The 16,010-nt window shown below is 45.8% G+C and overlaps 1 protein-coding gene across 1 annotated transcript in view; it reads left to right on the forward strand.

Moving 5' to 3' along the window:
• The first annotated feature begins 564 nt into the window (after positions 1–564).
• Positions 565–16,010, forward strand: part of LOC112407929 (peroxiredoxin-4-like) — a 32,790-nt gene continuing 17,344 nt past the window's right edge. Inside the window, exons 1-2 of the mRNA XM_024757404.1 lie at positions 565–619; positions 13,826–13,933. Of these exons, the coding sequence (XP_024613172.1) occupies positions 565–619; positions 13,826–13,933 (163 nt within the window). The remainder of the gene's footprint in view (positions 620–13,825; positions 13,934–16,010) is intronic.

A 16,010-nucleotide genomic window follows, 5' to 3' on the forward strand; every position in this document is an offset into this window, starting at 1 on the left:
ACCACCTTCTCAACCTCATAATTAAACCTTCTATTTAAATGGGCTGTACCAGCTGGGGAAACGCCACATTTAAAGAACAAACTTGCTTTCTTAAGTGTGTGCTGCACTGGGAACCAAGCACCGGTTGTCCACTTATCTTACACTGTCTCTTCTCTAAGAATCCATGTAATCTTTCAATGGCACCTGCTGACAATGAATGACATGGGGCATGAAGCTGGCCACCACTGGGTACGTCTCCCTCTGAAGGTGGCACCACTGTCTGATTGAAGTTGGCAAATACAAATATAGAAGTCCAAATAAGAGTCCTTGAGTACTGTCCATACTTGCTATGTGGACAGGCACATCAGTGCCGTTCCTTGAAAAGCTGTCTACTCCATCGACGGCCAGGGGTACCCTCGACAGGAGGTTAGGGCACCAAGACTGGTACTGCTGGCTATGGGACCCAGACATCCCCTCTCTACTTAACTATGCAGCTGGCACTCCGCACTTATTTCCAGGATTCCTTGCCCTTAGGTGCCAGAATCACTAGATCTTCTTTAGTGGTCCAGGTGAAGATGGATTACCATGCGCTGTGCGATGGCCTATCCCAGTGACCACGGTCTTAACACGGGCGTCACAGGTGATGAGCTCCTTGATTCTACTGACTTTCATTCTTGAAGGGTCGTTATCCATGGGTATGCACAAGGGCCAGAAATAGGAGGTGAGCATCTTGGGCAATATGATAATAATTTTTGTCCCCACAGGGGCTGAGACTTGATCATCCGGTGATTATGCTGCCTAACACCAGCCAACACTGTCAATCCATGGGTTCTTGCCCAAGAGTTAGTCAAAATATATCCAGGTGAACTTGGGGCGGTGTTGCCCAGGGCTAGCACTGCACCCCATCACTCCATCCATTGTGTAGAATCGCCTTTCCCATGCACAAATGCAAGCAGTCTTCTGTTAGGTTGTAAATCTTCCACAGCCCACTACGACCCATCTGCCTCTAACTTTGCTGATGTTTTCATGAACCATATCCAGGCATCCTCAGAAACCGGGGTGTACTGAAGCTACCAGAAGGCCGAAGTGCTGACATACTGTCACATACACAGTCCAACTAAGAGTCGTTGCATAGATTTCCTCCACTGCCACCAGAAGGTGAGATGTTGGCAAAGTCTCTGCATCTGACACAGCCATATCTAGACAGTGACTTCTTCTTGTACCTGTGTGACACCATTAATGCCTCGTTTACTTCCTTGCTAAATTTACCACCTTCACATAAGGTGGATATTTCCTAGGCAACACCCACTTGGTTGGTGGTCTCACTTGGGAGCCACCCCATGGTATGGGAAAAGTCAGGGGGTAACAACACCTGCTCTTACTTTTTTTTTTTTTTTTTTTGCGGTACACGGGCCTCTCACTGTTGTGGCCTCTCCCGTCGCGGAGCACAGGCTCCGGACGCGCAGGCTCAGTGGCCATGGCTCACGGGCCCAGCCGCTCCGCGGCATGTGGGATCTTCCCGGACCGGGGCACGAACCCGCGTCCCCTGCATCGGCAGGCGGACTCTCAACCACTGCGCCACCAGGGAAGCTCTGCTCTTACATTTTTACTCTCTCAATACCCAGAGGCATCCACAGCAGGTGAGCAGCAGTCTTTCAAGTGGGGGATATTGTAGCAGTTTCAGCAAGGGCCACAAACAAATCCCAAAAGGTGCCCTTGTCTAGTGGCCACATCTTTTTGCCACAGGCTCTACTTGGCATAAATGTCAGCCACAGACACTTTCCCTCAGAAGTTCTGCACAGTACTTGCCTGAATGGAGTCATGCTCTGTACAGCTTGTTGGAGAGTCCTGAGACAGGGTGCTGGTCAAATTAGATGCACTTTAAGATGTATAATGTCATGGGCTGAGCAGGATCCTTATGTGAGGTATAAAGCACATCCAGTACTGAGCAAGCTTATCATAAGCTGTGCAAAATGTGGTCTTCTACAAATTTTTAGGACATTTGCTTTTACTGAATAGACTCATCGATTGTTTGTAGACATCAGACCACATGGTTTCCAAGAACTATGCTTGGGAGGTTGGCTGCTGATTCTTTTTTTTTTAATTTATTTATTTTTTAATTTATTTATTTTTGGCTGCGTTGGGTCTTCGTTGCTGCGCGCAGGCTTTCTCCAGTTGCGGCGAGTGGGGGTTACTCTTCGTTGTGGTGCGCGGGCTTATCATTGCGGTGGCTTCTCTCGTTGCAGAGCGTGGGCTCTAGGCACGCGGGCTTCAGTAGTTGTGGTACATGGGCTCAGCAGTTGTGGCTCGCGGGCTCTAGAGCACAGGCTCAGTAGTTGTGGCGCAGGGGCTTAGTTGCTCCGTGGCATGTGGGATCTTCCCGGACCAGGGATCGAACCCACGTCCCCTGCATTGGCAGGCGGATTCGTAACCACTGTGTCACCAGGGCAGTCCCTGGCTGCTGATTCTTATAGGGTTAATCTTCAAGCTCTGGTTACTCAGATATTGGACTGCCTGCCTAAGACAAACGGTATGTTGTCCTTAGCCTTTTGATTCAGAATATTGTCACCCATGTAAAGTTACCAAGACAACCTGGCTGAGGTTTCAATCTTTTCTATGTCCCAGCCTGGAGAAAAATCAGTTTTAGGTCTTTGTGGGGCAGCACATTGAACATATATTGTGACCTGAGAACCAGTGAAGGTAAATAGGCCCTGATCCCATGGATGCACTGGGACTTGAAGAAAGCATTAGCATGCCCACGATTACAAGCCAGGCTCCTCAGTCTGCGCACAGAACCTGTGATCATTACGAAATCCGGAAGTTTAGGTGCAAGGGGGACTGCTCCTCGCTGAGGCTGCTGTATGGTACAGTGAGGCATCTAGTACCTTCTTGGCTTTTTTCATGGATAATTCAGGGCTATTTTAGGGTGGTAGAGTATCTCTAAGCACCTCTGCCTCCATGAGTTCCATGATCGTATAAGGACATCCTTTCACCCAACACCACCTTCACAACCTAGCGTCATACACTGCTTTACTGATGTATCATGGCTGTGCTGAGGAAGCCTGCTGGGCTCCCGGTTATCTACTTGTCCCAGCACCACTGTTCTATCGTGGCACTTCGCCATTGGGAACATCCCTTATAATCAAGAGAAAAATTATACATACTTAACCCAATTCTTCCCACAATACACTCACCCATACCAGTTACAACACCCGGCATGTGTACTGGCCAGAAAGGACGCACCTATAAACTCAGACAAGCTCATTCTTCGGTCTGAGAATTATTTCCAAATCCAGTAAGTGCAAACCTTGACCATGACATCAGGGGCTTCTACACAGCATAGTTCCCAGTGTTCAAAATTGCCAGAATGATCTGGCAACCAAGGTACAGTCAATTCCCCAACACACTTTAACCAGTGCATAAAGCTGCCAATCGCTCTTACAGACGGAGAGCCCTTGAACTCTACCCTGGACCTCTTTTTGTTGAAAGAAGTAAGGTATGGGTACAAAGGTGATGTTGAAAGCACTGGATAAACATCCTTCTGAAGAGCATCAGTCTCAGCAAGGTTTTCTAGTTGACCTTCCACCTGTCGTTAGCAAGGATGTCATGGCCAGACTGACTCTGAACGTGGGGTCAGTCATTAGATGACCAGGTAATCTCCACTCCTTGTCCTCCAGCATGACTGGCGGGGTGCCATCATCTGTTAGCCAAGGGCCCAAACACATATAGTCAGTCTCACTGGGCATTTGTACAAATCTATCCCTAATATGACTTCTTTCCTACTTTTTACTTATATACCTCAGTACATTTCTGCATGACTGACTGCCCCTTGTCACAAGACAACTTATCAGTGAGATCTGCTACTGCCCCCCAAGTCCTGTCCCATACTTAGCTAGTCAACCTGTGGGATCTCATCTGTATTTTCCCAAGAGGGCACTGTGACCTTATCAGCCTCCAGGAAAAGAGAGTTTAAAATCCCATGGAGTCGGACTTCCCTGGCGGTCCAGTGGTTAAGACTCCACACTGCCAACACGGGGGGCACGAGTTCGATCCCTGGTCGGGGAACTAAGATCCCACATACTGCACGGCACAGCCAAAATATAAAAAATAATAATAATAATAAAATAAAAATAAAATCCCATAGAGTCAATCTGTGAAAAGCAAGTGGGAAAGCCCCAGGTATTCTTGCCTCTTCATGATTATAAGACAAACAGGCCACTACTGCAGCAGTTTTGTAGGAGCAACAAGTGTTCTCTCAGAAACACAGAATTCTTTAGTTTGTGAAAGACAACAGTGGTTCTTTGCATGCAAGATTCAGTGTGTGAGCCCATTTACATATTTCAAGTACTGTAGTTGACAGACAGGCCCTGACTTTTATTGGGGATCGTAAGACTCCCTTGCTGGTGGGTATGCAAGACAATAGAAAATGACACCTTTAACTCACCAATCAACATCATTATACAGTGAAAACTCTGGATATCAGACAAATTTTTCTGATACCATATGAACATTCAAAATTCAAACATGTAACACATTTCAATACCAATGACATATTGTTACATAGTATAGACAGCGACCTGGCTCACAGGCCTCTCAATGACAAAATCACTTTTAAGTTTTTATCTTTTTACTGCAAGTTCTCTCAGATGCATTCAACCTGTTTCTCAGAAACAGAAACCACAGGTGTTTTACACGGACACCACCAGCTTCCGGGAAACCATCTAACTCTCCTTGGCTGGGAGCCCAGGAAATAAGGGGTAAGGGGGGCAGGAAGTGCAACTGGCACTAGTAAGCACAGGTTTGCACACACGTTTGGCCATTCTGTGGGCCTCAACAAACATACTTTTATCAATAACTAGACACCAAACAGACAGGTAATGCCAATCCTACCTCTTCCTACCTAACCCTCCAAACTTTTTTCAACAGGTAGCAGACACTATCTAATCCTAGAGAACCTACCTTACCCTAAACTGGCCCACACACCTCGAAAGAGGGTGGACAGAGGGAGAACCCTTATGTTCCCCTCCTCACTGACCATGGAGATAAGGGTGCACTACCAGATCCCAGGGAGCTATACCTCTCATAACCTGGCCTGCACTGCTCTACCAGATCTGGGGAGCCTTGATTTCTCCTAACCTCCTCTCGCTGTACACCCAGATTAGAGAGTCTTATCTCATCCACTAACCCAGCCATAGGATCCTAAGGACCACAGATCCTAGATGCATCATCTCTCCTAACATGGAACAGGCAATCCGTTAGCGGGGAGACCCTATCCTCCTCTCACCCACTGACAGGTGAGAGTATGTGCTACCAGATGCAGTGGAATCTATCTTAGGCAGTAACCTGTCCAGGGTGGCCCCTTGCCTAGGAAAAGGGCATCACAACTTTTCTCAGCCACACATCAGTGCCAAGTCTGGCATCTCATGCACAGAGACATGCAAGGCCAAGGCCAAGGCTCAAATTATTGTCCCACCAAAAATACAAAAGGTCACTTTTACATTTTGACATTTTAATACTTACAAAGATATCAAAAAAAAAAGAAATGAGGCAAAACTGTCAGCTCCCCATGACCCTTGTCCTCCACACCAAGCTGATGACAGGGCAACAACAGGGAGCAAATGACCTCGACGCCAGTTGTAGGATATCCCATCATGGAGGAGGCACCGCTAGACTGCAGCTAAGTGGTTTTCAATTCTGCAGCTCTGCACTCAAGCGTTAGAAGGGCAGAAATGCCCATGTCTCGACAGACCCTGAGCGAGTGAGAAAACTGCCTCGTGGAGATGTGGTTGCGATGGCTGACCCAAGGGCAAGAGCTTCCGAAACCTTCACTTCTGCTCCCTGGAGCTAGAACAACACAGAGCCTCGTGTCTGGCTCATGTAGAAAAAGTAGCTGGGGCTGGAGCGGCCCCTGCCCAGAAAGACAGAAGGAGGCTGACATGGGACAGAACCGCACTTCCACCAGCCGCAGCAGAAAGGAAGGTTCTCCAAGGTCGACACGTGGACCCTGAGGAAGCAAAACTGGTGGGCATTTTCTCCACTCTCACGAAGGAGGAATGAAGATTACTTCCCCCCGCCTCAAGCAAATGACAAACAGCTTCAGAAAGCTTGACGTAGGTCCCCTGGAGTTAGAGGAACAGTGGGACTAGAGTGTGACTCATGCAAACGAAGTTGAGAACCTGGGGCAGAAACTGCCCAAATCAGAAGGTATAATATAAAGGCTGGCACAGAACACAGTGGCTTTTTTACCACCTGCATAAGAAAGGACTGTGTTTTCCATGGTCGACATGTGAACCCTGCTAAAATGAGTGCACTAAGTTTGTCTTAAAACAGAAGCGCCAAGACCAGTGCCTAAAGAGAAAGAAAACCTCAACAGAAGAGAGAGCCACAAAAGCCTATATATTTAGGGGAAGTCTAATGCCCAGACAGAAGCTGCACCCATGGACCCTTCAGGTAAATGGAGACAGACACTAGTATGGGTATCTCACAGGAAGAGAAGCTAGAGATGCAGCTGCCCTGTAGAAGGACTGTCTTCCAAGGTGGACATGTGGACCCTGAGAAAGGGACAGTGGTGGGCATTTTCTCCACTGTCATGAGAATAAAGATAGCTTCCCTCTGACCTTAATCAAGTGAAAAGGAGCTTAGAAACACTTGACTCATGTCTTCTGCAGTTAGCAAGACACAAGAACTAATGTCTGATTCATGCAAATGAAGCCAAGTATCCACAGCTGAAAATGTCCGGCCAAAAGATTCAATAAGAGGAATGGCATAAAAGTATACTGCACTTAACGCCACCTGCAGAAGAAAAGTCTGTATTTACCATGGTTGACAACAGAACCTGGGGAAAGTGAGTGTACTCAGGTTGTTTTAAAAGGAAAGCACCAAGATGGAGCACCTAAAGAGGCAGATGACCGCAACAGAAGTGTGGGTCACAAGAGAACAGGGTCTGACAGGGAGTTTATTGGCCAGTCAGAGGAAAGGCACTGGATGTGACAGGAGTCTGCAGGTGAGTCCCTTTAGGAAGCTCAAAATGTACCCATGAGAGTGTGAGCTCAGAATTTCCTCTGTATCACAAAGCCCCAAAGCCTCATTACAACTTTGCCAACCATAGGTATATGTTACTCTCACACAAGCACCTCTCTTCCTGGGGATCACATCTGGAGTGGTGGGGCAGATGGATAGATACATCCATCCTATATAAACATATATACAAATCACTGGCAGGATGGCAAAACTCATGACACAGACAGTTGCATATGTGGGGGGTCTCCACGCACCCTCCATGACGACTCCTACAAGGATGGGATAAAGAGACAATGGCTTACCTCACTTTACCTGAGCACAACTTCCCAGTATTCTCCTGTGCCCCCTCTTTTCTCTCCTTCTCTGCCGTGTTCCCCTTTTTCATTACTTTTCCCCACTTCTCTCCTATTCTCACTCATTATGCCAAGAGATATACCTAAGAATGCAGCACTTCTCTGGCTCAGGTCAGAGCCTCAATCCTACAAGGAGCCTTTCATAAGGGTACCTGAAAGAGTCCTAATAAAACCAGTTTCACATTTTCATCTTCTACATGTATGTTCTCCTAAAGTGTATCTACCTAAAAAGAATCCTGGCCCTCAATCACATCCACCTTCCCCCCTTTTCATATTCAACTTCTTATATTTACAAACTGTAAATCACTTAGAAAAAAAAGTATTTGTAAATCTTTGTGACCTTGTGTTACACAATAGTTTCTTAAGTATGACACCAGCAGCACAAGCAACCAAAGAAAAAGTAGTTTAATTGGAAATCACCAAAATTAAACAAATTTTGTGTCAAGGGACAGTATCAAGAAAGAGAGAAGACAATCTATAAAATGGGAAAAAATATTTGCACATCATATATTTGAAAAGAATTTAGTATTCAGAATATACAAAGAACTCAAAACTCTACAGTCAAAAGACAAACAACCCAGGACTGGTTGTCCAGTGGTTAAGACAAACAACCCAGGACTGGTTGTCCAGTGGTTAAGACCCCACGCTTCCACTGCAGGGGGCGTGGGTTCAATCCTTGATTGGGGAACCAAGATCGCACATGCCACGCAGTGTAGCCAAAAAAAAAAAAAGACAAACAACCTAATTAAAACTTACGCAAGCACATGAATAAACATTTCTCCCAAGAGATTATACAAATGGCCAAAATGTGCATGGATATCAATGCTCATTAAGGAAATGCAAGTCAAAACCACAATGAGATACCACTCCACATCCACTAGGATGGCTATAATCAAAAACACAGACAATAACAAGTGTTAGCAAGGATTTGGAAAAACTGGAATCCTCTTCCATTGCTGGCCTGCAGTGATGCAACCGTGGTGGGAAACACTTTGGCAGGTCCTTAAAAATTCAAACACAGAGTTCCCATAAGACCCAAGAATTCTAGTCCTTGGTATATACCCAAGAGAACTGAAAACATATGTTCACACAAAAATTTACCCTCAAATGTTCACAGTACCATAATTCATAATAGCCAAAAAGTAGAAACAACCTAAATGTCCATCAGTTGATCAATCCATAAACAAAATGGTTACACAGTGGAATATTATTCATCCATGAAAAGGAATGAAGGATTGATACATGCTGCAACATGCATGAACCTTGAAAACATTATGCTACATGAAAGAAGCCATTCACGAAGTAACAGATATTATATGATTCCATGTATATGAAATGTCCACTACAGGCAAATCCATAAAGTCATAAAGTAGATTAGTGCTTTTCAGGTGAAGGGAGAATGGGGAACTGGAAGTGACTGATAAGAGGTACTGGGTATCATTTCTGAAGTGATGGAAATGCTCTGGAATGAGCTAGTGGCAATGTCTGCACAACACTGCACATATACCAAAAACCAATGAACTATAGTTAATAATACTGTACTGCATACTGGATTGTACACTTTAAAATGTTCAAATCTTACGTATTGAATTATATCTCAATAAAAACTGTAAAATAAAATAACAATAAACATTATGAAACTCACAGGTTGTGTGGGTCTCACACTCAGGAATGGCTGTCCCAGGGCATCCCATGAGACTGCGGCCAAGATGTCACCAGGGCTGCAGTCATCAGAAGTGACTGGAGCTGGAAGACCCGCTTCCAAGGTGGTGCAGTCCCAGGCTGGCAAGGTGGTGCTGGTAGCTCATGGAAGGCCTCAGTCGCTTGCCACGTGGGCCTCTCCAGAGGCTGCCTGAGTGTCCTCATGACTCTGTGGATGACTTCTCCTAGAATGAGAGAGGGACAAATGTTGCTACCTCAAGCAAATGACAAAAAGTTTCAGAAAACTTGTGTCTCCTGTAGGTTGAGTATCACAGGAACTAGCGTCTGACTCACTCAAGTGAACTCTAGAGGCTGGGGCTGGAACTGACCCTGGCAGAAGGGACAATAAAATGGCAGCCTGAGATTAAACTGAACTGCCCACAAACACAGAAAAATTTGTGTTTCCAGGGAACACATGTGGACCCCACAAAAGACAGTGGTCTGAAACTGTCATAAAAGGAAAAGCAGCCAGGTGGGCCACCCAGGGGAGCAGAAGGATCCCAACACAGGGGTGGGTCACAAAAGCCTAGGGACTGAGGGAGAGTCTAAGTGGCTATTCAGAGGAAAGACAAGGGACGTGGCAGAGCCTGCACTCAGGTCCATCATGGAACCTGCGAATGTCCCCATGACAGTGTCAGACAGGGATTTCCTTCATACCACAGGGCCCCAGGCCAGGCTGCAACTTTGTCAACCATGTGAGGGTGCACCCTTCCCGCACAATCCTCACATTCTCTGGACCCCATTCTAGATCAGAAACAGTATGTGGTCAAATCTACATTTAGACATTTATGTCACCATGGACTAATGTCTGTGAGTGCCACTGGAATTTTAGCTCACTAGTAGTAGGACGTGTCTCTTTTGTTACTGCTGCACCCCAGTGACAGTGTCTGGCACACAGCAGGTGCTCAAAAAGTATTCCTGATCCATACCTCACACCATAGACAAAAATTAACTCAAAAAGGCTCAAATACCTAAATGTAAAAGCTATAACTATAAAACTCGTAGAAAGAAACGTATTATGTCTTTATGACCTTCGATTAGGCAATAGCTTCTTAAATATGACACCAAAGCACAAGCAAGCAAAAAATATAAATTAGACTTCATCAAAATTTAAAAAAGGACACTATCAAGTAAGTAAGAAAAAAACCCCAGAGAATGGGAGAAAATATTTGTAAATCATATATCTGATAAGGGTTTAGTATCCTAAATATATAAAGAACTCTTACAACTCAACAACAGAAAGAAAAACAACCCAATTATAAAATGGACAAAAGAGTTAAATAAACAGTTCTCCAAAGATGATATACATGAAAAGATGCTGAACATCATTAGTCATTTGGTAAATGCTAATTAAAATGATATCACTTCACATCCTTCCCATGACTACGACCAAAAAAACAGACAATAACAAGTGTTGAAGAAGATGTGGAGAAACTGGACCCCTCACACACTGCTGGTGTAAATGTAAAATAGGATAGCTGCGGTGGAAAACACTTGGGCAGGTCCTCAAAAAGTTAAACATAGAGTTATCATATAGCCCAGCAATTCCAGTCTTAGATAGATACCCAAGAGAATTGAAAACATAAGTCCACATAAAAACTTGTAAATGAATGTTCACAGCATCATTATTCATATTAGTCTAAAAGTATAAACAACCTGAATTTCCATCAATTTATGAATGGGCAAACAAAATTGGTATATCCATACAATGGAATATTATTCAGCCATAAAAAGGAATAGAGTACCAGTACATGCTAAAACATGGATGAACCTTGAAACCATTAAACTTAAGTGAAAGAACCCAGATACAAAAGGACAAATATTGTATCATTCTACTTATATGAGGTATCTATAGTAGTCACATTCACCTGTGGCTAATAACCTGCCTGCCAATTCAGGGGACACAGGTCCGAGCCCTGGTCTAGGAAGATTCCACATGCTGTGGAGCAACTAAGCCCGTGCGCCACAACTACTGAGCCTGCGCTCTAGAGCCCACAAGCCACAACTACTGAGCTCGTGTGCCACAACTACTGAAGCCCACGTACCTAGAGCCTGTGCTCCACAATGAGAGAAGCCACCGCAATGAGAAGGACGCACACCACAACCAAGAGTAGCGCCCACTCGCCACAACTAGAGAAAGCCCGCACACAGCAATGAAGACCCAATGCAGCCAAAAAAAAAAAAAGACAGTATGGTACTGGCACAAAAACAGAAATATATATCCATGGTACAGGACAGAATGCCCAGAGATAAACCCACGCACATATGGTCACCTTATTTTTGATAAAGGAGGCAAGAATATACAATGGAGAAAAGACAGCCTCTTCAATAAGTGGTGCTGGGACAAATGGACAGCTACATGTAAAAGAATGAAATTAGAACACTCACTAAACAGGGAGAGCAGCTCGGTGCTCTGTGACCACCTAAAGGGGTAGGATAAGGAGTGTGGGAGGGAGACGCAAGAGGGAGGGGATATGGGGATATCTGTATACGTACAGCTGATTCACTTTGTTATACAGCAGAAACTAACACAATACTGTAAAGCAATTATACTCCAATAAAGATATTTTTAAAAAATTGTTATTTTTAGTGAGGTGGATGGACCTAGAGAGTCTGCCATACAGAGTGAAGTCAGAAAGAGAAAAACAAATACCGTATGCTAACACATATATATGGAATCTAAAAAAGAAAAAAAAGTACTGATGAACCTAGTTGCACGGCAGCAATAAAGATGTAGACATAGAGAATGGACTTGAGGACAGAGGGTGGGAGGGGGAAGCTGGGGTGAAGTGAGAGTAGCATCTACGTACTACAGTACCACATGGTGTGGAACCGTGGCTACAGAGCCCACTATAGGACTTGAGTATTCCTGGATTCTGGCATTTGGGGGCGGGTCCTGGAACCAACCCCCCACAGATACTGAGAGACAAATGTATTTGTTTTGAAATTTTTCACGGTACGCGGGCCTCTCACTGCTGCGGCCTCTCCCGCTGCGGAGCACAGGCTCCGGACGCGCAGGCTCAGGGGCCATGGCTCACGGGCACAGCCGCTCCGCGGCACGTGGGATCTTCCCGGACCGGGGCACGAACCCGTGTCCCCTGCATCAGCAGGCGGACTCTCAACCACTGCGCCACCAGGGAAGCCCCAGGTTAACTCCTAATTTGACGTGCATTTAAAGAGATGCTTTCAGACTTCCCTTGGCGGTCCAGTGGTTAAGACTCTGCACTCCCAGGGCAAGGGGCACGAGTTCGTTCCCTGGTCGGGGAAATAAGATCCCGCATGCCGCAGCCAAAAAAAATAAATAAATGAAAATAAATAAAGAGATTTAAAAAATGGTTAAAATAGTAAGTATGATGTTATGTATATTTTATCACAAGAAAAAAAAAGGAATGAAGTACCAATACATGCTACAAGAGAGATGAACCCTGAAAACATTATACTTAAGTAAAAGAAGCCAGACATGAAAGGACATATGTTATATGATTCTATTTATATGAAATGTCCAAAATAGGCAAATCTATACGACAAAAAATAGATTAGTCATAGCCAGGGGCTGGGGGGAAGGAGGAATTAACCACTAACAGAAATGAGGTTTCTTTTCTGGGGTGATGGAAATGTTCTGGAATTAGACAGTGGTAAGCACAAAGCACAACACTGTGACAATACTAACAACCACCGAATTTATTAAATATTTTTAAATGATAAATTACATGCTTTGTGAATTTTGTCTCAAGAAAACTTTTTGGACAATAAGTCTTCCAGCAGAAAGAGTAATGTAAATAAAGACAGATACTATCTTTTTTCTGACCTTGAGTCAGAAGTCACAAAGCATTCCTCCCGTCATATGCATTAGAAGTGAGTCCCTAAGTCTGGCCCACACTCCAAGTTAGCTTTCACACTTATATCATGAAACTCATATCATTTCAGTCTCACAACATGGGGAAGGTATTAATGACTCCCATCTGCAGATGAAACTAAGGCTCAGAGAAGTTAAATTAACTTCCCCAGGCCATAAGGCCAATAGGTGGCAGAGCTCAGATTGGAACCTAGAAACAGCTGAGTCCGCCACTTGTGCTCTTAACCTCTATCAGCGGTGGTTCTTAACCAGACACATCATTTGTGAAACCACAGACGCTTGAGACCGCCTCCACCCTGCCCCGCAAACATCACTTAAATCATCATTTCTGGGGCTCGGTCCATACACTCGAATGTTTTTAAGCTCCGCACGTGTTTCTATATACACAGAACCACCTCCCTGTGTCTGATGGTTTTGTGTTATTAATATGGGCAGCTGACTCCAGCTGGATGGTGAGTGTCTTGGGGGAAGGGCCCTGCCCCGAGCCTCCCTGTGACTGCCACAGTGAAAGCACAATGTCTACCCGCGGGAGGCAGGCACACGGGGACTATCACTGGACATAAGGATTCAGAGCAACTGCCACCCAGAATGTCAGCTGCCAAGGGATTCCAGCGAGGAGTGCGGTTTGTGCCTGGGAGGTTCACTGGGGCCCATTTGCTGGGCAGCCCTTGCTGCCAACTGGGGCACCTCAGCTCAGCCCAGGGCAGAGGTGTCAGGAAATAACACTCTCCACGAGTTTCCTCTCCCAGTTCCTAAACTAAGAGACCCAGCTCAGGGCCTAGAATTCACTGAGGCTCTGTGGCTGCTTGTCCAATGATCAACATGGATCACCGAAGACGGCCTCGGGGTACAGGCCTGAGCCGAATCCCTGGGACTGAGTCCTGAATCCCCTGGGCCCCATTCCCCTTCCCCTTAGAACTGGAGGCCAGAGAAGGAGAAGAAGGGGAGGTGCGAGGGCCACCTCACCCGAGGACTCCTAGCTACAGGACCATGGAAAGTGAAGAATTGACAGACAATGCTATGGGTAAGGACGTGCTTCCCCCGACCCCCCGCCTACCCCCCTCAGCAAAAGACAGGTGGCTTCCTCCTTTGCCCACAGGAAACAGAGGTCAGGAAACAAAAAGCAGAGCATGTAATGGGCAGGACTGGGCTGAGGGATGAGTTTGTAAAGGGCAGGTTTCCTATCTGCCTCAAAGGGTTGCCACAAAGAATAAGGATATAATATGTGAAAACAACATGAAACTATGACAGGCTATCAGGAACATTAGGTGTTATTTACAAAATCAAGTGTTTACAATAGCAAATGCTCACCTTGTGCCAGGTGCTTTGGGAAACAAAGATGAATTCGACATCGATTTTGACCCCAAGGAGCAGACTGTGTAATAGAGGAAAGAAACTGTTAGGATGGCTTCTGTGGGATTCAGAAAGATGACAAGAGCTCACAGGAAAATAGAATGGACCCTGGGGGCATAAAGGCTGCCGATGGCTTCCGTCTTTCTGGTGTGTGTTGTGTTTCTCCCCTCAGTTCTCATCTGCCATCTTAGCAAATGGGTGAGTGATGGGGTAATTGTCAGAAGATGGAACAATATCACGCCTGGGAGAAAGGGTTTTGTGGGAACTTATCAAGTCTTGATTTAAAAAAAAATAATACACATCTTGAAACAGCCTGAAGTCACCAAACTGTGACTTTCCTGCCTGAGCTTCTTTCCCTTTGGAAGACAATAAATGGTCTCAAGATATTGCTTTTCAGGTTAGACTTTTCTTCTCTAAGTCTTCCCAGTACTTAAAAGGACTACAGCCAGTCATGGCACCGTTCGCCAAGCTCACTGCAGGAAAAGGACAATAAGTATCTGTTAAACGTATAAAATGCAAGCCATTCAGAGGCAGAAGGGTTACTTTCAGGTTTTCGGGGAGGGGGTGGTTTGGGGGGGATGGTGTGTGGTAGTGAGACTCTGTAGGAGAAGGGGGCGCGGAAGGATGAGAGGGTCTAAAACAGTACTGCGACTGCACGACCAGTCACTGGCAATGGCGGGAAGACTATCACAGCAATGGCGGGGGACCAGTCTGGCGAAGTTATGTGGAAGAGATGAGCCTGGAAGAATGAAGAGGCCCTAAAACATTGCTGAGGGCGAAGGCGAAGAGGGGAGGGAGCACGAGACCTGTCGCCATCAACGTCACAAAATGCTATACTGAGTTAGGCGTCGCTGGGCATCCTGGGCCTGCCCCCAGGGCACAGACGCAACCGCCTGTGGGGTGGAGAGTCTCGGGAGAGACGGAGGCTGGAGCCAAGGGCCTTCGGGCCACAAGCCCATCAAACTCTTCCGGGTCCTATAATGGGCAGAACTAGGGTGAGGGATGAGTTTGGAAAGGGTTGTCACAGGAGTAAGGATAAAACATGTGAAAGCAACTTGAAACTATGACTGGCTGTCGGGAACATTAGGTGTTATTTACAAAATCAAGGGCTTACAAGGGCAGGCGCTAACCTTGCGCTAGGTGACTTGGGAAACAAAGATGAATTCCACATTGATTTTGACCCCAGGGAGCTGACGGTCTAGAGGAAACACAAACTATTGGATGGCTTTCGTGGGATTCAGAAAGATGACAAGAGCTCACAGGAAGACAGAAGGGACCCTGGGGGCATAAAGGCTGCTGAAGACCCCTGTAAAGTGATGGGGTAATTATCTGAAGATGGAACTATACTGTGCTGGAACAAAATTTGGTTTTCTGGGAACTTTTCAAGTGTTTAAAAAAAAAAGACACCTTTAAGACAGGCTTAAGTCACAAAACTGCCTGTTTGCCTTGCCTGCTGAAGGAGAGTAAATGGTTAGGCCTTTCTTCTCCAAATTCTCCCAAGACTTGGGCTGCAACTAAGGGCGGGGATGCGGGGGGCGGGGAGCCATGGCGCTGTTCACACAGACCACTTCAAGGAAGAAACAAGTAGTTAGAAGTATAAAGTGAAAGCTATTCAGAGGCAGAAAAGTTCGTCTCACTTTTTTGCGGGGATGGTGTGCGGTGGCGAGGCTTTGTGGAAGAGATGACGTGTAAGGACGTCTAGCCCAGAGCAAGGGCGGGAGCACAGGAGTCACGGGCGATGCCACACT

The sequence above is a fragment of the Neophocaena asiaeorientalis genome, unplaced genomic scaffold, assembly GCF_003031525.2.
Source record: "Neophocaena asiaeorientalis asiaeorientalis breed wild unplaced genomic scaffold, Neophocaena_asiaeorientalis_V1.1 scaffold1105, whole genome shotgun sequence".
Lineage (NCBI taxonomy): Eukaryota > Metazoa > Chordata > Mammalia > Artiodactyla > Phocoenidae > Neophocaena > Neophocaena asiaeorientalis.